Source organism: Equus asinus, chromosome 21 (assembly GCF_041296235.1).
Source record: "Equus asinus isolate D_3611 breed Donkey chromosome 21, EquAss-T2T_v2, whole genome shotgun sequence".
In the NCBI taxonomy this organism is placed as follows: Eukaryota; Metazoa; Chordata; class Mammalia; order Perissodactyla; family Equidae; genus Equus; species Equus asinus.
This window is the reverse complement of record NC_091810.1, coordinates 84,852,699-84,878,742: the sequence shown is the minus strand read 5'-3', so window position 1 is coordinate 84,878,742 and position 26,044 is coordinate 84,852,699. Positions and strand designations below refer to the sequence as shown.

General features: G+C 37.2%; 1 protein-coding gene across 8 annotated transcripts in view; it reads left to right on the top strand.

Annotated features, from left to right (window-relative positions):
• CEP70 (centrosomal protein 70) overlaps positions 1-26,044 on the top strand; it is a 59,058-nt gene that overhangs the window by 15,072 nt on the left and 17,942 nt on the right. For 2 of the 8 annotated variants that reach the window (XM_070493402.1, XM_070493401.1), the window contains exons 3-12: positions 2,232-2,310; positions 3,052-3,171; positions 6,046-6,136; positions 6,244-6,367; positions 6,692-6,872; positions 11,838-12,007; positions 12,508-12,564; positions 16,602-16,689; positions 16,781-16,869; positions 18,398-18,472. In XM_070493402.1, coding sequence (XP_070349503.1) covers positions 3,085-3,171; positions 6,046-6,136; positions 6,244-6,367; positions 6,692-6,872; positions 11,838-12,007; positions 12,508-12,564; positions 16,602-16,689; positions 16,781-16,869; positions 18,398-18,472 — 962 coding nt within the window. In that variant the 5' untranslated portion in view covers positions 2,232-2,310; positions 3,052-3,084. Of the gene's footprint in view, positions 1-2,225; positions 2,311-3,047; positions 3,172-6,045; positions 6,137-6,243; positions 6,368-6,691; positions 6,873-11,837; positions 12,008-12,507; positions 12,565-16,601; positions 16,690-16,780; positions 16,870-18,397; positions 18,473-26,044 lie in introns of all 8 variants that reach the window. The other 6 variants (XM_070493400.1, XM_070493399.1, XM_070493397.1 and 3 more) reach the window with 3 other exon arrangements.

Sequence of the window (26,044 nt, the reverse complement as noted above, 5' to 3'; positions counted from 1 at the left end):
TCTTTCTTTGTTGGTTGGTTTCTTTTGACTGTTGTTTCTATTCTCCTTTTATCTTGTTTCCTGTATACTTTGGTTATCTTTGACTGTTTGCTGCGTGTTGTATTTGAAACATTTTTTGGGGGGATAACTTGAGGCCTTTTTCCAGAGAAGATTTCATTTGCTTCTGCCAGGCTCTTGGAAGCACTGTTATTATTTTTTTTTTTTATTAATGTTATGATAGATTACAACCTTGTGAGATTTCACTTGTACATTTTTGTTAGTCATGTTGTGGGTACACCACTTCCCCCTTTGGAAAGCACTGTTATTTTGAGACCTTCTTGAGATACTGGAATGCCCCCGAGGAGGGGAAGCCAGGGTTCAGTTCATGGGAGAGGTGGTTTACTTCTGGTTCACCCTTATCCTGAGAGCTGTAGCCCTCACAGGTAACAGGTAACAGACTGATCTTTAGCATGCATTTTCACAGCTCTTTCTTTGGATTTGGCAAATGCCTTAAGGGGAAAAATGAGTTCTCCTCCTCTCAACTTTTTGCGTGATAATTCCTCATTATCTTGTTAGTAAGAAAAACATTTTTTAATGCATTTTATTCAGCTTTCTTCATTGTCTTTAAAGGCAGAATTGCTTACTCTACTATTACAAAAAAGTAGGCTACTTATCTCATGGAATTTAGTCTTACCTAGACATATTTATATAAAACAACTTGTATCAGATAATCAGCAGAGTAATTTGTAGAAAAAGTCTAATATACAGTGGTATGGTTAGGTAAGGTCCATTTTGTTTAGCATACTTAGATATAACAACCACCACCAATTATCTATCAGTTTCTTTGTGCCAGGCACTTGTTTTAAGTACTTTCTGCATGTTGTCTGACTTAATTCAAGGTATGAGATGTAGCTATTACTATGTTTTCTCTTTTACAGATGGAGAAATCAAGGCTCAAAGATGTTAATGATTTTGTCCATGTTGCACATTTAATAAATGGTTAAGCTGGTAGTCAGTCACTCAGGCCATCGGAGTCTGAACTCTAAACCTCTCTACTTTACTCTTTATAGTGCTACAAGAGCACATAACAGGAGGACCTGATCTAGTCATGGTATTAGGGAGATTTCCCTTAAGAAGGAAATTTGAACTGAGATCTGAAGGTCAAGTATGAGTTAACTAAGTGAAGAAGAAGATAAGAGTCCCCAGGCCTTGAGCCTAGAGGGAGAAGACACTTTTGAAGATTTAGAAGAGCTCCAGTGTGGCTTTAGGGAGATTGTCAGAATATGTGGCTCCACACTCTTTGGTGGATTGTCTACCACCCTTATGTCTGGCCTACAGGGTGTATTTTTCCCACTTAAACACTCTGATTTGAAAGGCTGATTCTTGATGGTGATGCAGTAAGAACACAGTACCCCCTCTGAAGTATTCTTGCCAAAAACTACTGAACCTGAAGTTAATCGAGTTTCTACATATAGCCAGTTGACAAGAAATATAAGGGATGGAGAAATATGTTAAATGATAAGAATACAATAAGCCAAATCTGAAATGTGGGTAATTCTGCAAAACAGATGACTTGTTTTTTTAACAAATAAATGGCATGTTAAAGAAAAGGGTGGGGGGAGTGAGACTGTTATAAATTAAAGGAAACTTAAGAGTGCCGTGTGGACCTTGTTCGGATATTGATTTGAAAGGAAAAAAGTCATAAAAAGACATTTTAAAGACATTTGGGGGAAAATTGAACATGGAGTAGATATTAAGTGATAGTAAGGAATTATTGTTAATTTTAGTGTGTGTGATAATAGGATTGAAGTTATGTTTAAAGAGAGTCTGTATTTGTTAGAGATGTGTACTGAAATATAAGTGGATGAGGAAGAACTGAAACTAAGGGAAGAATATTGTTTATCATTGAAGCTAGATTGTAAATACATAGGCTCATTATACTCTTTCTCTACTTCTGTGTATTTTTGAAAACTTCTAGATGAAAAGTTAAAAAACTAGCTGAAAGGTGGTAGCAGCTGACGTTTCCTGATATTTTCAAAAAGGATCTTTATTTAAAATAAAGGAGGCGGGATGAACATAGTGGGTGATTGAGTTGTTGAAAGGACCAAAATTTAAAGAGGAGAGAGTAGTCTATGATGCCAAGCAACAAAAATGGCAGAATTTGAGAATTTGTAACATGTTGTTAGATTTAGTTGAAAATAGATTGTTGGTGACTGCTAAATTGCTTAGTTGGATTTCACTGTCAGAAGCAGATACAGATGGGTGGAAGGGTGCTTTGGAAGAAATACTGAACTGGCAGCAAGGAGGCCTACTTCTAATCAATCCTGGGAAGATCATTTCTCTCTGCGTCTCAGATGGTTTTAGTATCTGATATATTGGTACAACTTTCCCTGCACTCTTTCCTGCCAGCTATGAATAGCTAGAGATTTCGGATTAAACAATTCCGAGGTCCTCTTGAGGTCTAAAATTCCGTGAAGCTAATGAATGTGTGTGATTGTGCCTCTGGAAAGGAGGAATTAGACCTATATATCATAGAATCCAAGGAAATATTTTCCTATAGAATGGCAGAATCTTAGATAACAAGAGCAAGTGATGGTAGGGTAGACTCAGTATAAACTTTTGTGTGTGCCAAACAGAATCGTTTGTTGCTGGCTTCTGATCTACTTAGAAATAAAGACCACTAAGAAAGTGGTACTCCATTCACCTTTCGAGTTAGTCCAGTGAATTGTTAGACTGACCTGTAACTTTGGGTCAGGCACGATTCTTTTGGTTTTTGGAAAGCAACTTCCAAAAGATAAGAGTTTATTTATTAGCATCATGTGCTTTTCTCATTATATACTTAAAATAAATAGTTTTCTATGTGTGTGTGTGTGTGTGTGTAAAACCTCATAATGTTTTATTTCTAGAGAACGTTATAAGGTAGGTTTTATTCTAATCATTCTTAAAATCAGCTTTCTAAGAAGTCATAAAAGTTTTTACACAGGAGTGTCTTAAATTACCCAAAAGTAGTGGGTTCTTTTAATATAATTTCCTTTAACACCTATTGTACTTTTTCATTTTTGATTTAGGGAACTCAAATTTTTTATTGCCACTCTACTTCTTTTGATGCTACGAAAGAAACTATTATCTCCAGCAGCCCCTAAAGCCCAGGAGTCCAGTAAATCATCAGACAGACTCATGACTGAAAAACAGGTAAACTTGTAATATTTGAAGCCAGTGTTTCTCAAAGTATGTGCCAAAGAATACTACGTCTACTAAAGTAAAAAAACCTTATTTTAAAAGGATTTTTTAGTAAAATAATTTTGGGAAATGCTGGGTTAAAGACTATTAAATGATTTCATTATTTTAAAACTTCACAATACTGTCAGTCTCCAGAAGGATGCTTTAGTATACAGTATTTCCTACTTGTTTGACAAGCGCTGCAGCACAAACCAGTACCCTGCTTATCTGCGGTTTTACTTTCTGTGGTTTCAGTTACCCACAGTCAACCATGGTCCAAAAATATTAAATGGTAAATTCCAGAAATAAATAATTCATAAGTTTTAAATCGCACACCGTTCTGGGTGGCGTGATGAAATCTCGCTCTGTCCCACCTGGGATGGGAGTCACCCCTTCGTCCAGCGTATCCGTGCTGTATATGCTGCCTGCCCATTAGTTAGTAGCCGTCTTGGTTATCAGATTGACTGTGGCGCTATCACAGTGCTTGTGTTCAAGTAACCGTTATTTTACTTAATAATGGCCCCAAAGCCTAAGAATAGTGATACTGGCAATTTGGATATGAAAAAGAGTAGCCATAAAGCGCTTCCTTTAAGTGAAAAGGTGAAAGTTCTTGACTTAAGGAAAGAAAAAAAAATCGTATGCTGAGGTTGCCAAGATCTACGGTAACTTTTGCTACGGTATGTTGTTATAGTTGTTCTATTTTATTAGTAATTATTGTTGTTAACCTCTTACTGTTCCTAATTTATAAATTAATCATAGGCATGTGTATATGGGAAAAAACATACTATATATACAGTTTGGTACTATCTGGTTTCAGGCATCCACTCGAGGTCTCGGAACGTATCTCCCAAGGATAAGGGGGAAACGACCATACTTTGGAAAATGCCATTCTCACCTGTTTTCAGAATTTGCAAACAGGTTATTCTTTCTCTTAAAGCAGTTATAGAGGGGGCTGGCCCGGTGGCACAGCGGTTAAGTTCACATGTTCCACTTCTCAGCTGCCCGGGGTTCATCAGTTTGGAACCCGGGTGTGGACATGGCACCACTTGGCAAAAGCCATGCTGTGGTAGGCGTCCCATGTATAAAGTAGAGGAAGATGGGCATGAATGTTAGCTCAGGGCCAGTCTTACTCAGCAAAAAGAGGAGAATTGGTGGTAGATATTAGCTCAGGGCTAATCTTCCTCAAAAAACAAAAAAACAAAAAACCAAGCGGTATCAGAGAACAATATGTATAATTTGATCATTCAAAATGTGTGACATTATTATTTACAGAGCATTTTGTTTTTATGAGTCATAGTAGATATCCACTGAGATACCCACACAGAACTTTTGGCTCCTAAAACAGATATCAGCAGTAATTTTAGTCCTGTGTCATGAAACTTTGTGACCAGAAGACCTAAAGTATAAATAAGGGAAAAGCTTCTGGGAGGGAGAAGTGTAGAAAGGATAAAGAAGGGGTAGAAAGTCAGCAGTCAAAAGGAAAGATTTATTTGGCGCTGCGAGTGTCATGAGCAATTTGTTCCTTTCTTGTCTTGGTAGATTCTTTAATGTCTGAGGGGCATTTGGGTGCGGAGAGTAATACCTTTTTTGTTTTTTTTAAAGATTTTATTTTTTTTTCCTTTTTCTCCCTAAAGCCCCCTGGTACATAGCTGTATATTCTTCATTGTGGGTCCTTCTAGTTGTGGCATGTGGGACGCTGCCTCAGCGTGGTTTGATGAGCAGTGCCATGTCCGCGCCCAGGATTTGAACCAACGAAACACTGGGCCGCCTGCAGCAGAGCGCGTGAACTTAACCACTCAGCCACGGGGCCAGCCCCAAGAGAATAATACTTTAATTTGCACTTTGTCTATTGCCTATATTATTAATATTTAAACTGTTGTAATATTTACATACTATACTACTAATAAAAAAGTATTGTATAAATTATATATTTTTTCAAGCATTTAATCACTGAAAACTCACTCAAATTACCTTTTCACCAATGTACTTTAATGGCTTAAAAAGCAAGCAAAGCACTTCACACAGTGATTTCAAAATTGATTATTGTACTTACTTTAAAAGCCCATTATAAAACTATTAATATGATGGCTTTAAATGTGTCATTTTTTAAAATCATCTCTATTTCTATTCTTCTCTGTATTTTATGTTCTTATTAGTTTTTTCTTCCCATTGTTGTTTTTATTCACTTAATCTAGAGAGTTAGATTTCCCCTCTTGGGTTTATGGTGTAAATACATATTTAGAATCAGGGAGACAAAACTTGAGCGTGTCTTTCAGAGTGATTCCACCAGAATCAGTTACCTAGATGGACAGACTCCTTTGTAGAGGTGGGCCTTGTCTGTTATACAAGGACTGTCTAGATTATTGGCTTTGGCCGGTCACATATGTTTTGATCTTTTTGTGACTCTAGTTATTGTTAAAGTGGCACTTGTTTCTGAGTGACTCACCTTTTCTTTACTATTCAATTAGTGTAACCTAATTTGTAGCTGTTTCTTTTTAGTGGAGCCTGGTCTGGATCAGTTAAATAAAAAACCCAAGGTCTGTTTGGTTCACTGAAATTACAAGGTGTTTTTGTTTTAATTTATCCCTTAAGGCCTATATATGAGTATTCTGGAAGTATATAATATAATTATTTGTGCTTATTTGCATCCTTTTTAGTCTGCTAATTTTGTTAGAAACAAATGTATTGTTTTAATTTTAATCATTATATGTGCATAACAAATTCACGTTAAAAAACTTTGGGAGAAAACGTTCTGTTATTCTGAAAACAAAGGAAATTATATACAAGAGAGTGTTTGTTCACTTTGTATCTTAAAGTTGATCCTTTTCTCTGTCCTTGTAATTGTAGCGGGAAGAAGCAGAATGGGAAAGCATAAATGTGCTCTTGATGACGCGTGGCTTAAAACCTTTGTCTCTAGTCCAAAGAACAGATCTTACAGGTAATAGATCCTATTCTTGCTGTTTATTGTAAAACGCCTTCTTTTGCTTTAAAAATTATTGCCTTACCTTTATTTTTAATATCTGTATTGCATTTCAAAAAATGTAGATCTCATCATTTTTGACAAACAGTCATCGAAAAGGATGAGACAGAATTTGAAAACGTTGGTGGAAGAAACAACACGTCAACAGAACATGATCCAGGAGCTCATAGAAACTAATCAGCAACTTAAGTATGAAAATGGAAAAAAAAATCTCTTTTGAATTGTTTGTATACAGGATATCCTTTCTAAAAATAACCCTTGAAAAGAATCTTGCAATTTAATTTTCTGTTTTGATTAAATATTAAGTTAAAAAATATATTTAATAGGTAAATCTTTTGGTGATAGCTTAGCTTAGGTATGTAATGGTATCCTATACTGCTTCTATTGGTTTGTGTTATATGAAATTTTAAGAATGCAGAGAAACTTTAGAAATTTCATTTCGTTGTTAGATGGATATGTGTGTTGATGTGATTTATGCTTGTTAGTAAGGGAAGGGATTGTGTCTGTTATTAGAAATGAACTTCAGCTAGAACAAAGCCGAGCAGCAGACCAGGAACAACGAGCTAATGACTTGGAACAAATTTTGGAGAGTGTGAAATCCAAAATTGGTGAATTGGAGGATGAATCCCTTAATAGGGCTTGCCAGCAACAGAATAAAATAAAAGATCTTCAAATGGAGCATAAAGCTTTACAGGTACTGAGTTATGTATTTTCTTACATGATATATAGTACTAAAACAGCTCATCAAGGTCACAGGTTGTTAGATGGATTTGTTTAAGCAACTTCCATGTTGCTTCATTCGATGATCCTTACCTTACTTGACCTATCACTGTTGCCTTCTTGAAATTCTTTCTTTGCTTGGTTCCAGAATATCCTTTCTTCTGGTTTGCCTCTAGCCCCATTGGCCATTCTTCAACTCCTTTGCTGGTTCTTCTTGTCTCCTTAACCTCTTAGTGTTGGGATTCCGTAGTACTCATTCCTTAGACCTTTTCTCTTTCCTATGTACTCTAACTCCCTTGGTGATGCTCCGTCTAATTCATAGCACCTAATTTAAATCTGTAGCCCAGACCTCTTCCTTTAATTCCAGACTCAATCCTGCAGCCTACTTGATATCTACTGGATGTCTAGTAGGCATCTAGAACTTTACACGTCTAAAACTGAGTTCCTGAATTTCCTCCCAAAACTTTCTTCTTTTAGTCTCCACTCTGGTCCAAGTCACCTTCATTTCTCTCCTGCTTCTCTTTTGGTCTCCCTGCTTCCACCCTTGCCTTTTTCATTGTGCTTTCAGCATAGTAGCTTGAAACCCTCCAATGGCTTTTGTTTTTCTTTAGAGGAAAATCAAAAAGTCTTACCATGGCCTCCAAGGGTGTACATGATCTGGCCCCTGTCATCTTCTGACTTCATCCACTGTACCCCTTGCTTATTCTACTCCAGCCACACTGACATCCTTACTTTTCCTTGAACATTTTCCTCTAACATTCTCACTCGGAGCCTTTGTACATTTTGTTCTTTCTCTTTCCTCTGTCGTGCATACTTCTCCCCAGATAGCTGCAGGGCTTGTTCCCTCTCTCCTTACTCATATGTCACCATCTCTCAGGGATTCTTTTCTCGACTACTTACGGTTGGCAGTCCTGTGCCCCACACATCATATTGCCTTCTCAGCTTTATATTTTATCTATAGTTCTTACCACCATCTAACATGTTAACAAACTATATGTACTTTATTTGTTTTGTTTGTATATGTCCCTGTGTTAGAATGCAGTTTCCATGAGGGCAGATATTTTTGTTATTTTGTTTAGGGCTGAAAGAGTGCCTACATTAGTATTAGTACTGGATGCCTAATAAATATTTGAATTATTGAGTTAAATTTTCCCAATATTTGTATGGCATATGCATGTGATTACAAGTTGTTTTGTTACTTTTCTTTTTATAGAAATAGCAGTATTCTAACATTGAATACTTGATTTCCTAATTTTAAAAAAACCCTTATTTTAAAATTTGGGTGTTTATTGTGATTAAAAGAAATAAATATTTTATAGTGATAACAAATGTTTAGTTGTATGTAATATTACAGATCCTTACAAACATCATATCATTATAAACATTATCTTATTTTAAAGTGGTTTTGTTGGCCCAAATCTGTATGTACCTGTTGCACACAGGAGTTCAGGCTGCCTAAAAGGGACCAGTACTCATCAGGCCAGGGGGTCTGGGTGTCCCCTCAGTTGATGCTGGCAGCTCTGAAATGATCAGATGAGTTAATATAAATTCCAGGGGGTCAGAGAGAATCAACTAGAGATACTCGGGAATTCTGGTGTAAGGATGGAGGCAGCTGGTGTTCTGCACACATTTAGGCTATCAGCGTGGGGTAGGCAGTGCTGCATCTGCTGGTGTTGATCATGGCTCCAAAGAAGACACTATCATTCTTTGATGGCCAACTCTGTTTCTAATACTCATCAGTCAATAAAATCCTCTACCATTAGAATATTCTGTTTTTGGGTTGGCTTTGTTAGGTTTCTTTCCTCATCAATGATACATTATAAAATCTCTATAAAGGGAGGGAAGATTTTGGAAATATTTCTCTATCAGTTCGATTTTGACCTTGCTCTCAGATATAGGGCATGTGGAAACCTGAAGACCTTTAAGTCATCAACTTGTTGATGTGAGAAAGCAGCCACCAGGAGTGGTAAAGGCGCTGGGTCCTTGGCTCACAGAGGAAATTGAGGGCAGGGGAGACTAGTGTTCTTTTTTTAGGAAGATATCTATTTATCTTTTCAAAGAGGTTGATATATAAATAATTACGAAGTTAAATTATTAGAATATAAGACATCAATTTATCAGGATTTTAGGCACTTCAAAAAACAGATGCTTGAGGGTTCATTGGCAAGGGGTGGTTTGAGTGGAGTGACATATATTTTCTATCAAGTAGTTCCATCTGTCATAAATCACTTATGGTGCTATTAGCTTTTTGTTTCAGGTCCCAGCAGTTTGTTATGTAGCTTACAAATTGGTCCAGAGGAGCTCTCATGTTCCAATCTGCAATGGAGGAGGACAGACAGAATTAGCATTGGGGTGTGGACACCTGGTGTTGGGGAAGGCTGTCTGTGCTAATTTGATCAATTGAAATTATTTGTTTTTAAGTCCTTAAAGGGTACTTTCTATAGTGTCAACAAAAATTGGCAAACCCAAGAAATTACTGCCCCTCAGTGTTTATCTATTGTCCTGTTCCATTACAGACCTGCTCTGCATTCTATTCCATACTAGTCAGTCTGTGCTTTCTTAGGGAAAATGGAAGAACAATTATTTCACAGTTTTTTGGCATTTGGTTGTTTCCAATTTTAGAATGATTTATTGCTGCATGTTTTGCAATTGAGAGAAAGGAAACATTGATTTTGTAGGTATGTGGCAAAGAGGTCCAGGAAATCAACAGACATTTGATAATAGTATATTGAAAGTTTGCTGGAGAAATGCAGAAATCAAAAGACAACATTCTATTTGCAGTTTCTGTGTTCTGTAGTGCGGTTTCTTTTTCTGTACTTAGACCAGTGTATTGGCTTCTTTGGAAATAGTTTTCTAAACTTTCATGTAGCTCTTTAGTTTAAGTCAGTGTGATCTGTATCAGGATGTAGTTCTCTTCTTCTTTACAAAAATGTTAGTGATCTTCATAGTGAATATATGGATCAAGAAGTTGATTTGTACTGTTCTTTTAGTGGTTACCTCAAAGATTAAAATATGCATTCTTGACTTCTCAAAATCTAATGTTACTTTGTCATTTTTACCTTATTCCATGACAGTGCAATAATTCTAAAACAAGTTTGCCACTCCCCAACTTAGATTATTGTTGTGTATTTTAATTCCATATTTATTTTTATTCTCTCTATATAGATTTATTTACTACTGAAAATTGAAATAACCCAAAATATTTCCTTCCTATTATTTCATTTATTCTAACAGGTTTTTTTTGTGTGGAATCTTGAGGGTTTTCTGCATATAAGATCATATCATCTGCAAACAGAAATGATTTTACTTCTTCATTTCCAATTTGGACGTCTTTTATTTCTCTTTCTTGCCTAATTGCTCTGGCTAGGACTTCCACTACTATGTGGAATACAAGTGGCGAATGCAGGCCTCTTTGCCTTGTTCCTGATCTTAGAGGAAACGCTTTCAGTCTTTCACCATTGAGTATGATGTTCACTGTGGATTGTTCACATGTGGCTTTTATTGTGTTGAGGTAGTTTCCTTCTGTTCCTAGTTTGTTGAGTGTTTTTATCATGAAAGGGTGTTGATTTTGTCAAATACTTTTTCTGCATCAATTGAGATTATCATATGGTTTTTCTTCCTTCATTCTGTTAATGTGGTGTATTTCATTGATCATCTTTGATATGTTGAACCATTCTTGCATTCCAGGAATAAATCTTACTTGGTCATGGTGTATAATCCTTGAATATGCTGCTGAATTTGATTTGCTAGTATTTTGTTGAGGATTTTTTGCATCAGTGTTTATAAGGGGTTTATAAGGGATGTGGTTTGTGGTTCTTTTTTTTGTGTCATTTGGCTTTGGTATCAAGGGTAATGTTGGCCTCATAGAATGACTTAGGAGAGATACAATTCATTCTTGTATATTGCTCTTATACCTCCAACCTTACAAAACTCAATTATTAGGTGTAGTTTCACAGCTAATTTATAGATAGAGGTGGACCTGGGACCCATGTCACTTGGCTGTAGAGCTCCTGCCGGGCTTTCAGGATGAGACTGAGGCAGAGAATCAATTCCGGGTGTAGCCTGTGGTTACTGAGAGATGGTATGGTACCAGAAGCTGAGTCCCCTTTTCCCCTGAGGGTCTCCAAGTCTCAGCAAACTTGACACTATGGACAGATGAACATGTGCCTAGACATGGCGTCCTTTTCTGAAAGTGATGTGTCTTAGTAATGTGCAGGCCAGATGGGGATAGGATTTCTCACTGAGCTTTATAAAAAGTATATTCATAATAAGAGTGATGGTGCGATTGATAGTGAGCATTCAAAGGACACTGAGGGATAGAATCTAGGGAATAAGCTAGGGAATAAAGGAAAAGCCAGGCTAGTGTTATTTCCCTGAAGACAAGGAAGAGAGTATCCAAGATTTATGTTCCTTTGTATAGATCTTGGGATATATATTGTTTGTTAATAACTGCCTGGCTAGAGACTTACTCTGAGTTTTCAGTCTCCCATATTGCATGAATGCCTAAGTTGATTAAACCATCTGTAATCTTAAGTTATCATTGATCACTTAAGAATCTTAATTTTCATTCCTGGTTCTTTTTAACATCCTTAATATTGGTCCCTTCCTGATTATTGTTTTCATCTAAACCTTATACATAAACTTATGTCAGTTTTATGGAGATTCTTGAGTTCCCTTACTTATTCTGAAACCTTGAATGCATGCAGTTATCAGCTATATTTTTCTCATTTTACACCTATTTTACTTGTTACATTTTTTGTATTTATCACATATTAATGTTCCTGGAGCTGGCACTCATTTAAAAACAGGCTCAATATTGAAGTTCTTGAAAGAAGCAGATTGATAGAAACTGCGAAGATGGCTTTGTGTACAGTATTGTTAGGAGAGTGTGTCCTAGATGTGCATATCCTAATTATGTTTTTTGAAAAATTCCTTATAGGCAAAATGTCACCATTATAAGAAAAAACGAATGGAGCAACAAGAGACTATTGCTTCTTTGCAAAAGGATATCTGTAGATTAACAAAGGAGGAAGAAGAGCGCATTGTCACTCAAAACAGGGTGTTTGCTTCTCTCTGCAAGAGAGTTCCTCATACCGTCTTGGATAGACAGTAATGTTTGCTACATAAATTGATACGTAGCTAGAAATACAAATTTACATGACTTCTTCTAATCCTTCATCATTTTCTTTAGTATGGATGTGTTGTTATTTACTTAAATTTTCCCTTGTTGGAGAATATTTAGATTGTTTCCGGGTTTGCAGTCTTATAGATAATGCTGCAATAAACAGCTTTGTTGTTCTTGAGTTAGAACCTTGGCAGATATTACCGTGGGAGTGATTGCTAGAGGTAGAAATGTTGGGACAAGGAGAATATGCATTTAATATCTTGAGGTATAATGTTTGCGGTTATTTTAAAATCTTTCCTTTGAAATTAATATAAAATATATGGCTTAGTATAATACTTGCTTCTGGCAAAAATCACTTAAATTTTTTATAAACTTGCTAGATAACCTGTATGTTTATCATTGTAATTTGAAATTTTGCAGAGAGAATAGGAAATGCTCCAACATCACATTTTGAAAATAATTTAGTTTATCTTCTGTTTTCTAGGTTGCTTTGCCTAATTGATTACTATGAATCTAAAATTAGAAGATTTCATGAACAGAGGTATGACTAATCCTGTATTACAAACTTTAAAGTTATTTTCCAATCACGAATCAGACCAAAAGTTTTTAAAAGCCTTTTGAGACTTTAAATATGCTTTGGAAATCTACCTAATATGTAACTGTGAATTCCTTTCTTTATATAGATCTTGAAGACTATGTTTTACCACTTATATTAAAATGTGTTGTTGCATTTATATTAAAATGTGTATGTTTAATAATCACCAAAGTATTGGTCACAGAAGAAATAGTATTTACTTTTTATTTTGATGAAGGGTTATAGTTTGTTCTACTGAAGTCATCTAGCCGTTGGATAGTTACTCAGTGTATCCACGAAGTGTGTAGGATTAAATTAGCTGCCTACCTAAGAGAAACCTAATTAGTATACAGATTTATGGAATAAAGATAAAATGTCATAGTGAAAAATCATGCAATAGAGTAAAACACACTTGTTACCTCTGATTAAAGAAATAAGGATGAAAATTAAAATAATGGTCTTTGGCTAACCTAAAATAGCTGAAGGATATCTAAGGCCAAATAATCCAAAATGCTTTAATGTGAGGTCATTAAAACAGTAGCTGTTCTGTTTCATTGTTCGTATATGGAACAGTTATAAAGACTTATCTGAGCACCTACTGTGAGCCGTGTTCTGTTTTAGGTACTGAGGATATCATAAAAACAAAGCAGATGAATTCTCCGCTTTCATTAAGTGTACATTCTAATATTCTTGCCTCATGAATAATAATGACTTTCCAGAAACCCAGCAAGACCAGTAGCAGACTGTGCTGGTTGCTGATTCATTCTAGCGTCTTGGGGACTCTTAAAAAAAGGAGAGCAGGGTGGAGGGAAGAAGGGAAGAAAGAAGTGAAAAAGGGAGGAAGGGAAGATGAAAGAACAACTAATGACAGAGCAACTTCTTTCTTGATTCTATTCAGAAAGCAGCATTGTATCAGGGAAGTTCAGGGCCTTTCTGATTTCCAGATGGAACTGTGTATGTTAGGTGGTAGCTGAGGTGTTAGATAGATTCTGTAGAGAGAGGACAAAGTTTTGGATATGGTCCTTACCTTCTAGGAGTTTACAGTCTAGTAAGGAAGATCAAATGTAAACACATTAATAATTAAGAAAAATAATATGAGGCTTAAAAAACACTAATATGTAATATCACAATAGAGTAATTACTAAAAGTTGTACAGACAGTAATATAGGAGTTTGGAAGAGGAACACATTAGTTTTGTTTGGAGTGACCAGGGTAGCCTTTACAAAGCAGGTGGGGGTTGTGCTTGAGTTTGAAGGGTAAGTAAAATTTGGGAAAGCAGAAAGGCGAAAAAAAAAAAAAAAGCCATTTTAGACTGCTTAGATGCTATGAACAAAAGTGTATGGATATAAAAGTGTAGACTTTTTTTATGGTGCTGTAATTAAGCCAGTTTGGCTGGAGTCCAAGGGATTTGTTGGCATCTTCATAAATAGAGGTGGTAATCTGTGGAGAGCAATCGTTCACATGCTGGACCAAAAGTAAGCTATAAATGAACAAGAAGACGTCATTTGTCTTGGAAAGAAAGAAGGCACTTTTTCCTTTAATACAGAAAAGCTGGGTGATGGGGTTATAGGCACATGTGTATTTGTCAGGATTCTCAAGAGAAACAGAACCAATAGGATGTACATTTATATAGAGAGAGAGATTTAATTTAAAGGAATTGGTTCATGCAGTCGTGAGGCTGGCAAGTCTGAAATGTGTGAGGCAGGCCTGCAGGCTGGAGACCCGGGGAAGAGTGGATGTTGCAGTGTTGGAGCTGAAGGCAGTCTGGAGGCAGAATACCCTCCTTCTCCGGAGTCTCAGGCTTTGCTCTTAAGGCCTTTAACTAATTGCATGAGGCTCACCACATTGTGTAGGTAATCTGCTTTATTCAAAGTCTGTTGATTTAAATGTTAATCACTTCTGAAAAATACCTCACAGCTATATCTAGACTGCTGTTTTATCAAACAGCTGGGCACCACAACCTAGCCAAGATGATGCTAAAATGAACAACACAGTATATAAGAGTAAAGAGAAGGAAAATGAATTTTATGGCTTGAGAGGTTGCAAACTCTTATGCTCACAGAATCAAGAAAATAATGAAAATGAGTGAAGCAGGTTAGGTGGGGTCTGTGGCAAATTGGAGAGCTGTGTACCGTCTGTCCATCTGTCTTAAGGGGGTGGTTACTATGTACTCTAGCCAGTTGATGCCATGCAAGGATGTGAACCCCAGATTTCCACTACAGATCCGTGACAACCAATGCAACACCACTAGCTGCAACGGCCTCAATCCTTTCATCATTTGTTTTCAGAGACCCCATGTGTACAACTTCAGAGGCAACCTCTCACACCACACTGCACAGGACAGACTTCAGTGATGCTATGCTAAACTTGTCTACTCTCACTAAAAATCCCACTCTCTCTCCTCATCACCTGGATCAGCAGTCAGCAAACTCCTGTGGGCTACATCTAGCCACGTTTTATGGAAAACAACCATGCCAATTTATTTGCATATCATCTATGGCTGAGTTAGTGCTATAACAGCAGCACTGAGTAGTTGCAAGAGACTATACAACCTAAAATATTTACTGTTTGGCCGTTTACAGAAAAAATTTTGCCAACCCTTGAATCTAGATTAAAATTCACAAAAGTTGCAACTGATACTCAGTTAACTGGTCTAGCTGAAGAGCTGAATTGAAATACTTTGGCCTGTACAAGCTATGCTCAAGTCAGATATTTGGATTGGATATCTCTCATTAAGGGAGAAGGAGATAGGAAGAAAAATAGGAGCTGGTATCCCTGAAAGCTCAAGAACTTTTTAATTTTATAAAGTCCAATTTATCTGTGTTTTCTTTTGTCACTTTTCACCCAACAGCTTTTTCATTTTGTTCTGCAGCAAATTACAATAGCATTCATTAGGAAATTTGTGACATACCTTTTTTCAATGTCTTTTCTTTAGTGTCCCTGTTGTTCTGTCTCAGATGTTATCTCCACTTGATTCTGTTAAAAATCTGTCCTTATTTATTTTTTTAACTAGGAAAAATAGTTTCGTTTTTATAATTAAAGTAATAAATATATCGATTTAATTATCAATTATGATTATATAGGTTTCACCATAGACTCAGTACCAGAATAAACACATTACAATTTTATATTGGTGTGTAGGGGGAAAAAATCATTCCAGGTGAATCAATCTGTTGACACTGCCAGCCTGGTGGTGTCTTTTTGGTTAGTACTACAGACCACGCATGCACCCAGTGCCCAGTAGGCTACAGCAGTAATACCTTAATGTGATGCAACAAAGTGGAATATAGTCTTGAACAATAAAGTTGTGTTTAACAAAAAACTATTTTACATTGCTTCAGTTTTTAAATTTTAATTTTAATTAAAATTAAATTAAAAGTTTAGTTCTTCAGTCGCATTAGCCATATTTCAAGTGCTCATTAGCCATGTGTAGCTAATGTCTTTTATTTATTTTTAACACCAATCCTGTGAGGTGGATGTGACATATTATCTCTGTTTGACAGATGAGAACACAAATTCTGACAGATTGACCTACAGAGATAACACAACTGGTTAATGGTGGTGTCAAGACTTGAATTGGGACTGTTGAATCTATTGCCTTGTCCACTTAGATTCTGCATTTTTTCCTGTAGGTTTTTTTGGTGACCTAAAAGTACTAGAAGGATAAAACAACATACATTGTTTGTTTATTCGTTCAACAAGTGTTTTTTCACCCCTTCTCATGCCCCATACTCTTCTAGGCAGTGAGATATAATGGTGAACAAGACAAAGTTCTGGTCCACATGGATCTTAAACATTGTAGTTAAGATGAAAGTGAACAGATATATACTATAATATTAGGTAATAGTATGTTCTAATACCATTCTCTATGAGAACAAGTAGGAAATTTGGCTTCAATTTAATAGGTTATCAAACTCTTATTGGATTGATTTAATTTGTTAACCAGGTTTTTTCTTTGAAGATAGATTTTTCATAAGAAGTACATTGCATATATCTTTTCATAGGCGGTATAAAGAAGATGAAAGTCAGTCAGAAGAAGAAAAAGACTACAGAAGTCTGGATGCTTCAGCAACCTACAAAGGCCTTCTAATGGTATGGGGACTGCATGACCAATAAATGCTTTTTTATAAAGTAAAATAATCTCCCAGGAAAGTTAATTGTTTTTCTGTGAAATGTGTTGCAGTCATTGCAGAATGAACTCAAAGAATCGAAATCCAAGCTTGATGTACTTTTAAGTGAAAAGCTGAATCTCCAGAAAGATTTGGAAAGCAGGTGAGAGAAACTTCAGTCATTTTTATTTAGTTTTTGGAAAGTAAACACATACTGGAGTTTGGAATGTTAAATGAATCATTCTAGCCCCTTTACTCTAAAACTAATCTTGGGAACCTCATACTCTTATAATTGTTTTAGTCAGTTGTCTCTCATACGATGGAAGGAACAAGAAAATATAGGTAGGCAAGGGAAATGAGAAAATAGGAGTCCACATTAAAGAAGATAAAACTGGGTAGGAACTCAGAGTATATTCAGTCTTATACTAGCAGGTTTCCAATTCCCAAATTACTTTAAAATGACTTGTTATTTCATCTTATCTCTGTGTTGTGGGAGAAGAAAACTAAAAGGTTTAAATGGCATACAATAGAAAAGTATACAGTGGTCTCCCCTTATCCTCAGGGGATACATTCCAAGACCCCCAGTGGATGCCTGAAACTGTGGCTAGTACCGAACTGATACTGCAACAGTTGATCTGATAACCAAGATGGCTACTAAGTGACTAACGGGATGGAGGTATGAGGGGGTGGGGTATACAGCATGGATACGCTGGACAAAGGGATGATTTACAGCCCAGGTGGGACGGAGCGGAACAGCACAAGATTTCATTACACCATTCAGAACGATGAGCAGTTTAAAACTTATGAATTGTTTCTTTCTAGAGTTTTCCATCTAATATTTTTGGACCTCGGTTGACGGCAGTTGACCGCAGATAACTGAAACTGTGGAAAGTGAAACCACAGATAAGGGGGGACTACTGTATTTATACACAGCATACTGCCACAAAAGGGTGACGTTCTAGATGTTGGCAGTGAGTAATACGGAGTGAACATTGTCGAGACTTTTTTCATTCAATAAATATTTGTTTACCTATTATCACTTAGACACTGTCCTTGGCTCTGGTGTAATAGAATGACCAAAACAAATACCTTGTTCTCACAAGGCTTATACTTTAATGGAGAGACACTGATATCTACAGTACAAACCATTTATATAAAGTTTAAAAACCTGCCACATAATATGTAAATTTATGGTTATATAGGTATGTAGTAAAAATTTTAAAACGTGCATGGGAATAATGAACACTGAATCTGGGATAGTGGTTACCTGTAGTACGGTAAGGAGAGGAATGACATTAATGAGGGACATATGTGGAGTTTTAAGTATATGTATAATGTTTAAGTTAAAAAAAGATTTGAAACATCTGTTAATATTCAACTTTGCTGAAGCTGAGTGGTGGACACACCACTGTTTGTTTTTCTATTCTCGTCTGTATATTTGAAATATTTCACTATAAAAACAAGTAATAGATTTACAACAGTAAAAACAGGTAAAAAATTTTGAACAGGGACTACACAGAAGAAGAAATCCGATGGCTAATAAACACCTGACTAGCAGTCATGAAATATTTTAAGAATTTTAATAAGCATGTTTGTGACAAGTATTAAGATATACTGTATTGTTTACTATTCAATATATTATAATTTTTTTCAAAAAATTGAATGCATTCAACATGATTTATTTTCTACAGGCCCACACAGCATGAATTACGACTTTATAAACAACAGGTGAAGAAACTGGAGAAAGCCCTTAAGAAAAACATCAAGTAATTATATTTTACCAAAGTTACAAATTTATTAGGGTTTTGTATTTTATTATTTTTATTACCTATCAGCTTACCTTATGATGGTGGGGAAATGGCATTAAAAGGAATATTTCTGGCTTCACAGTTTAAAAACAGTTTCTACTGTGTTGGGTTTGGCTATATATTTGTCTTAAATGAGCACATGAAAAAGGTAGTTGCCTGATGTAAGGAAGGGCAAAGGTTTTAACTAGAAAATTGTCTTTGGAAGTCATGGAGGAATTGCAAGAGAATCATTGAAATTAGAGATGATAGGGGCCAGCCCCGTGGCCAGGTGGTTAAGTTTGCGCTCCCTGCTTCGGTGGCCCAGGGTTTCACTGGTTCGGATCTTGGGCACAGACACGGCACCGCTCGTCAGGCCACGTTGAGGCAGCATCCCACATGCCGCAACTAGAAGGACCCACAACTAAACATATATAACTATGTACCGGGGGAGCTTCGGGGAGAAAAAAGAAAAATAAAATCTTAAAAAAAAAAGAGAGAAATTAGAGATAACAAGCACCAAATTTTTGTTGATGGTAGTCATGACCTGAATAGTGTATAACCTCGTCACACTTTAAGAGTTCCAGAACGAATGCAGTGATCCATTCATATCCACCACTGGTACCTTCTTGACTTTGAAAAGTACATACTCAGAGGAGTTTCAAAAAGTTGGTCCTCAAATAGTGATACTATCCCATGAATATTATCTATGCGTGCTCTTCGATTCAAGGGAATGGGGCGTGAAGTGCTATGGGGAGCACTGGGGTGAAATATTTTGAAAACTGTATGAGTTAATATATGCATTAGATGTATTAAATCAGTTATATTAGCATATATGGATTCAATTTTCAGTGACAGCTGCGTTTCCTCCTTCCATTGCAACATATGCCACAGTGCAAAGCAAGTATTCTGGACATCCAGGAATTACATGTTGAGTTAAATGAAGATAGTAGGGAAGGAAAACTAATAAAGAAAAGAAAAGTGGAAGGTTTGGAAAGGCTACATTTATTCATTCAATTAATATTTTTTCTCTTCCAACTATTGCTTGACATTTTGGGTATCTCTAGTACCTCCTACTATCTGGTTGGCATTCTGGGTACTGGAATTACAGTGGTAAACCAAGTAGAAAAGGTCCCTGCCCTCATGGAGATTATGTGAAGGGAGAAGGACAGTGAAAAAATAAATAAGACAATTTTGATATAATATAAATACTAAATGTAAAATAGTGTGAGTTGCTATTGTGTGAATTTGGACAAGAGGTGGCGGTGACATGGTCACAGGTTGCAGACGTGGAGGTGGTGAGAAGTCTTTGGAATGTCGGAGGTAGAACTGATGGGACTTAATGATGGATTGGAAATAGGCCGCTGGGGGTGGGGAGAATCAAGACTCCTAAATTTTAGGCCTGAATAGCTAGGTAATTGTTGGTCCATTAACTGAGATGGGAAAATTGGTTGTGAAGCAGCTGGCAAAAGGAGGATGTAGAGGGGTAAAAAGTCAGAGGAGAAAGTATCAGGAGGAATAACATTTCCTCAGCCCTCTTAAGGCCCCTGGCTAGGCCTGAAAATTAAACTGACGATGAGAGATTAACAGGAGAAAAACATACAAATTTATTTAATATAAGTTTTATGTGACATGGGAAAAAACATACAAATTTATTTAATATAAGTTTTATGTGACATGGGAGCCTTCATAAGGAAATGAAGACCTGAAGAAACAGTTAAGCCTGAGCGTTTTTATCCTGGGTTTGATGAAGAGTGGAAAGTTGTGAAAAAACGTGATAGGACAAAAGGGTATGAGCTAAGGGCGGTAAACTGGGGGAAATGTGGATTCCTCTTGGCGTCCCTTTGTCTTCAGAGATAAAGATGCTCCTTTCTTCCGGGTACAGGGAGGGCACCTGTCACGTGAGGGTCTTAGGATCAGCTTCAGGAGAGGAGTAGGAGGAAGTCAGAGAGTCCTTCCTGCACCTGCCATTTCTTAAATTCCTTCAGCTTAAAACATTTCTTACGTCAAAGTGGCATATTTTGGAGTGGCGTATCCAGATCCCCTTCAAAGAAATCTTGTTGACTTCAAGGCAAATATGTTAGTGAAGTTCGACACACATATGCTCTTACATGTGTGTGCACTTACATATGTGTGTATGCACAAAGATATGCATATATGTGCATGCACTTATATATACGTAGAGAGACACAGTCAGTCCTCATTATTTTCAGATTCCGTATTTGTGAATTTGCCTACCTGTTGAAATGTATTTTTAATCCCAAAATCAATACTTGCCTCATTTTTGCAGTCATTCATGGGCATGCCCAACACACACATTTCCAGCTGTTGACCAGGGTGATGCTCTACCCTCTTGTTTCACCTCTCACACTATAAACAAGCATCCTTTTTTTTTTCTTATAGTACTACTTTTTTTTTTTGCACTTTTTGTTAGTGATTTCTAACAAGATGGCCCCAAGCATAGTGTTGAAGTGCTGTCTAGTGTTCCTACACACAAGAAGGCTATGTGCCTTACAGAGAGAATGCATGTCTTAGATAGACTTCTTTAAGGCATGAGTTATAGTGCTCTTAGCCATGAATTCAATGTTAACGAATCAACAATATTAAATAAAGTGTCTTTAAATATTAACACACGTAAAACAAGGTTATATATTGATCAGTTGAGGAAAATGTGAACAGAGGCATGCAGGAACCTGACTGTGGTTCCGTAGGAGCAGCGGTTCCATCTTCACTAATTCAGTGTTTATGGTGATTTTATAGAACATAACTACCACCAATAATGAGAATTGACCATATATTCATTTTCTGTTGGGCTCTGGTCTTTAGATTGACCTTTCACTATTAGCCTTTAAGATTATGTTTCAGAACCCAACCCTGTTATATTTTCTGCTGACTTTTGACAAAATTATTTGTTTATAAGTTTTGTCTAAAAACTTAAATTTTTAGAAATTTAAATTTGGAATTAAAAAAAATCTATTGTTTTTTATGTTTGGAGCTTTTGTAGTATCTAGATATGGAAACAGAGAATTAGGAATGTTAGGTAACTTGCCCACATCACACAGGAAGAACTCGGAAAGAAGTCAGGTCTGTACCCAATCATTCTGACTCCAGAGCTCACAGTTTTAACCATCACGTTAATAATTAGACCCAAACAAGACACCCAGTGAAGACAAATTTTTTTAAGGTAAAACTGTAGAAATTTTTATTATCTACAGTAGCAGAAATAGAATATATTTTTCAAAGAACTAGTGATATTGGGGAAATAATTTAAAATAAAATCTCTGTCAACCCAGAAACCCTCTACATATGTAGAAAAAAAAAAAGAAGCAGTTTTATTACTGAATAAACATTCAGCTAGACTGTGATGTGCATTATGGGCAATCTGCTAAAGACAGTGAAAAGACAGAAAGAAATCTCACCTTTAATATAGACAGGCAGACTCAACCGATTACATACATGTGAATTGTCTTTATCTAAAGGAAAAATAAAACTTCTCATATCTTTGTCAAAGCAGGAAGTTACAACTTCGGGCCAGGAGCCTAGACTAAACTCTAACAGAGACAGAGAGACAAGGCACCATCCTTCTCAATGTCTACATTTCAAAGATATGGTTTCAAAGGGCAACCCGGTGGTGTAGCAGTTAAGTTCATGCACTCTGCTTTGGTTGCCTGGGGTTCACCGGTTTGGATCCCGGGTGTGGACCTACGTACCGCTTATCAAGCCATGCTGTGGCAGGCATCCCATATATAAAGTAGAGGGAGATGGGCACAGATGTTAGCTCAGGGCCAGTCTTCCTCAGCAAAAAGAGGGGAATTGGTGGCAGATGTTAGCTCAGGGCTCATCTTCCTCAAAAAACAAAAAAACAGATATGGTTTCAAGGTTTTTAGGAAAGACATTTCTAGGAGTTAAAATTGGCAAGAGGCTTATGTAAATATTAAAAAGATTTACTACGTACTTCTTAAAGGGACAGAGAAAGAATTTGCAACTACAACTTTTCCAAAGTAAATGCTATAAGAAAACGAGGGGGGAAGTCTCTCTCCCTTTTAGAACTAGAGAAAATTAAGTTTTTTTCTTTAGATTTGTAGTTACTTTTCAACTAACCAACCTTCAATATCAAACGAGGCTATTAATTTAACGTGGGAAAACATGGACTCTTCTTGTTTGAGTTAATATTACAAACAGGTTGATTATAAAATTCTGTTGCTAGGAAGTGATCAAATAGGCCTGCCAGTGCAAGATAAGCAAAGGTACTACACTAATTCCATTTAATTTTTCGTTGGTATTTGTATGTGGCTAGGAGAAAACAAAATCAGAATCCCACCCCCTTAGCGTTGAGCTGACTAGTGTTGAACACCCCAGTGTTGAGGTGTTGTGGTCAGTTAGGACAATGAGCCAAACTGAAATTAACAATCAAGCTTTTATTCACTTACGGCAATAGTATAAGCAAGAGGCCGAAAAGAAAAGGGCTTGCTCCTATGTGTTCCGTTTTTCCTCATGGAATGACACCAGGCAAGGGTCCGTCAGTGACATGCAGCCCAGATGGGAGGAAACATCTCCCTGCCTAGGATTCCTGCACAAAAGATTCCTGCTGTTTCGTAGGCCTAGAGGAGGGCCTGAGAGTGGAAAAATACTGAGTCAGAGTGGAGAAAAGTGTTTTATTTAAGGCTCCCCCACCCCATAAGAAGTGAAAAGTGCCTTAGTCACGGCCCCCCAGTAAAGAGGCCTCAGCACGGAGGCACCTGGGTTAGGAATGCAGAAATGCCTGTGAGCATGGCTGGCCCTGAAGTTGAGAGTCAGGAAGGAGGGGTTAGGGAGACTGAGTCAGCAACTCCCTCCAGAGATGCAGTGCACAGGCTGTGTATCAGTCTGGTGTGGAGACGGCATCCTTCCCCCATGAGGCTTTCCAGGCAAAGCCTTTGTAATTGCCTATGGTTTGGGCCTGAAAGATAACGTATAGTATTTGGCTTGGAGCTGGGCTCCCTCTCCTGGAGAAATAGTTGCCTTCAGAGTTCTGGCATTGGTGCTGCTAGATGGGAGAGAACCACCCTTCTTTTCATCCTAATCATTTAAAAAATCCTAGGAATGTGGGGAAAAGGACTCGGGGAACATACAATTGTGAGAGTCTCAGTTGATGCATACATGTGTTTTGTATCATTGTGGCTAAATTAGCATGATTTTTTTAAAACAAAATTGGCATTCCACTTTTCAACTCATTCCTCGTCTCCCGAATGGGAGTTGCCATGAGATCATGGAAAGGCTTCAACAGACACAGTTAAAAGCTATGAAGCGTCTGCATATAGACACTTAGGGAGACGGCTCGAGAAAACAGGAGACGACACAGCGTATTTCAAGTTGGAGGTGCAGTTTTCTGGATTTCCCAGACTCCACAAAAAAATACAGCTGTTGCTGCTGGCTGCACGGAATGAGTGTCTGCTAAGTATGTAAAGCATCCCTTAGCTACTCTTGGGGGATTTTTGTGGCCTTCAGGCCCTGCTCACTGCTCTGGAGACTACAAAACAACCCTGGCATATTTCTGGGTACAGCCTATTCTGCTGCAACATAGGTTTTGAAAACACCAATTAAGTCATATGCAATTGGAAAATAAGGGCATGATTAGTAGTATAACATAGGAGTCGCATTGGCCACACACAATTTTTCCTAAGTACAAGGAGCTAGAGCAGCAGTAGTGGTAGAACCTTCAGGAAAGGGAAAAGTTCTGCTAGTACTAGGCAGCTGCCCTTTCAGCTCTTTTTTAAGAAAATTTAAAATGAGAAACTGCACCCAGAGCTCCCTCCTGCCCCCCAGCATTAGGCAGACTCTGGGCTGGAGGCAAGTTGCACTTCCTCCCTCGCCTATTTTAACCTCAGCTGCTTTGGCCGGGAGCTCCACTTCTGTCTTCATAGTCTTGGCATCCTCAAGCCAACATTTCTGCTGTGCTGTCTGTGCATTTTTAATATCCCCTAAGGCAACCTCTAGACATACTTGAGCTGTCTAACTTACCTCCTGAGGTACCAATTACTGTGTTTGCTGGTTTTCTGGTTACAGGCTGCGTCAGTTTTAAATCGTCTGGTTTCTAACACTGCTTTTCTCCTGAGCCCTGTTATGTTTGAGTGTGTGTTTTTGTAGAATACAAAGTTTTTCAGGAGGCTTATGCTATGGCAGATACTTACTGTGAGACTAAGTGAACTAAAGATCAATATCCCATGAGTCCCTAGCTTTTACTAATCCTTATCTTCTGTAAACTTAGAAAAAACAATGGGATTAAATAAATTTATACACGTAAAGTGCTTAGAAGAATTCCTGCATAGAGAAGGTTCTCAATAAATACTAATTATCATCATCAACAGGCTCTCAATATATGTTAGTTACTATCATTATTAAATGAGGGTATCTCTTTATTCATCTAGTTAATTGAATCACATTTCATTTCCCGTAGTGACTGTAACTAGTACGTACAATTATATATTTAGGTTACTATACTGACAGCTAAAATGTTCTATATCCGTAGTGTTATATTTAATAATCAGATTTGCAAACAGTTCATTGATAAGTTAAATATTTTTACCTGAGTGAAAGGTTAACTAACATTTAAATTTACATGTATCAGTTAACATGTATTCCCACTAGACAGCATAACAGTTTTGCTATGTCCCTTTTGTATTCTAGATAATAGGCTCCTGGTGCTGCCCTTAGGCAAACCTGTAAAGTATGTGAATGTGGTAAATAGGTGGGAAGTCAAGTGGAAAATGGATTGTGAGGTCTTTGTGTCCACTAGAGGAAGGAGGTTGACTCTTTACCTAGAGCTGATTCCATTTATCAATTTGTTTTGGGCATATACTCAATAGAGAGCAGAGAAAAGCGGTTGAGTGAAGATCAAGGGCAATACAAGTGATTGGAGTAAATAGTTTAGGGTAGTAGTAAGAGATGAGCTAAGAAGCCAGTCAGTAGGAATATTAGGTTAAGACATTCAAGCTAACCCAAGGAGATTAGATTTAGTTAACAAAGCAATGGGAAGCCATTGATTGTTTTCTTAGCAGGCAAATGACATGATGGAATGTTGCTATTATATTTTACAAACAGCAGGTCAAGCTCATTAATGAGTCACAGAATCAGTTTAATGGGTCAGGGTTTCCACAGGAAACTGATAGGCATACTCAAATTTAATAAGGGACTGCATTTTTCCAAAGGCATGGTGGGTGAGAGGAGGAAGATTTACTAGCTTGACTTCAGAGATATTTGGAGAAGGGCAAGGGTTTTCTACTAGGTGAATACGTTCATACATAGTTAGGTTTCTGGGCAAAGAGACTCTTCCCTCAGAGTTCCGGTAGCCACCTGGGACAGTGGTCTCTTGGGTTTCTGTGCCCTCTTGACTGGCCCAGGTATCACTGTTGTCTGTTCTTTAGCACAAGTGGACTATGAAGAAGGAAGAACCATAGTGTTTAGCTCTTGCTGCTACAGTGTCCACACTGATTGTTCTGCCCATTGCTTCTTCCTCTCCTTACTGTAACTTCCAAACTTGGAGTGTCTTGGAAGTTGCTTCCCTCCTTTGCTGTA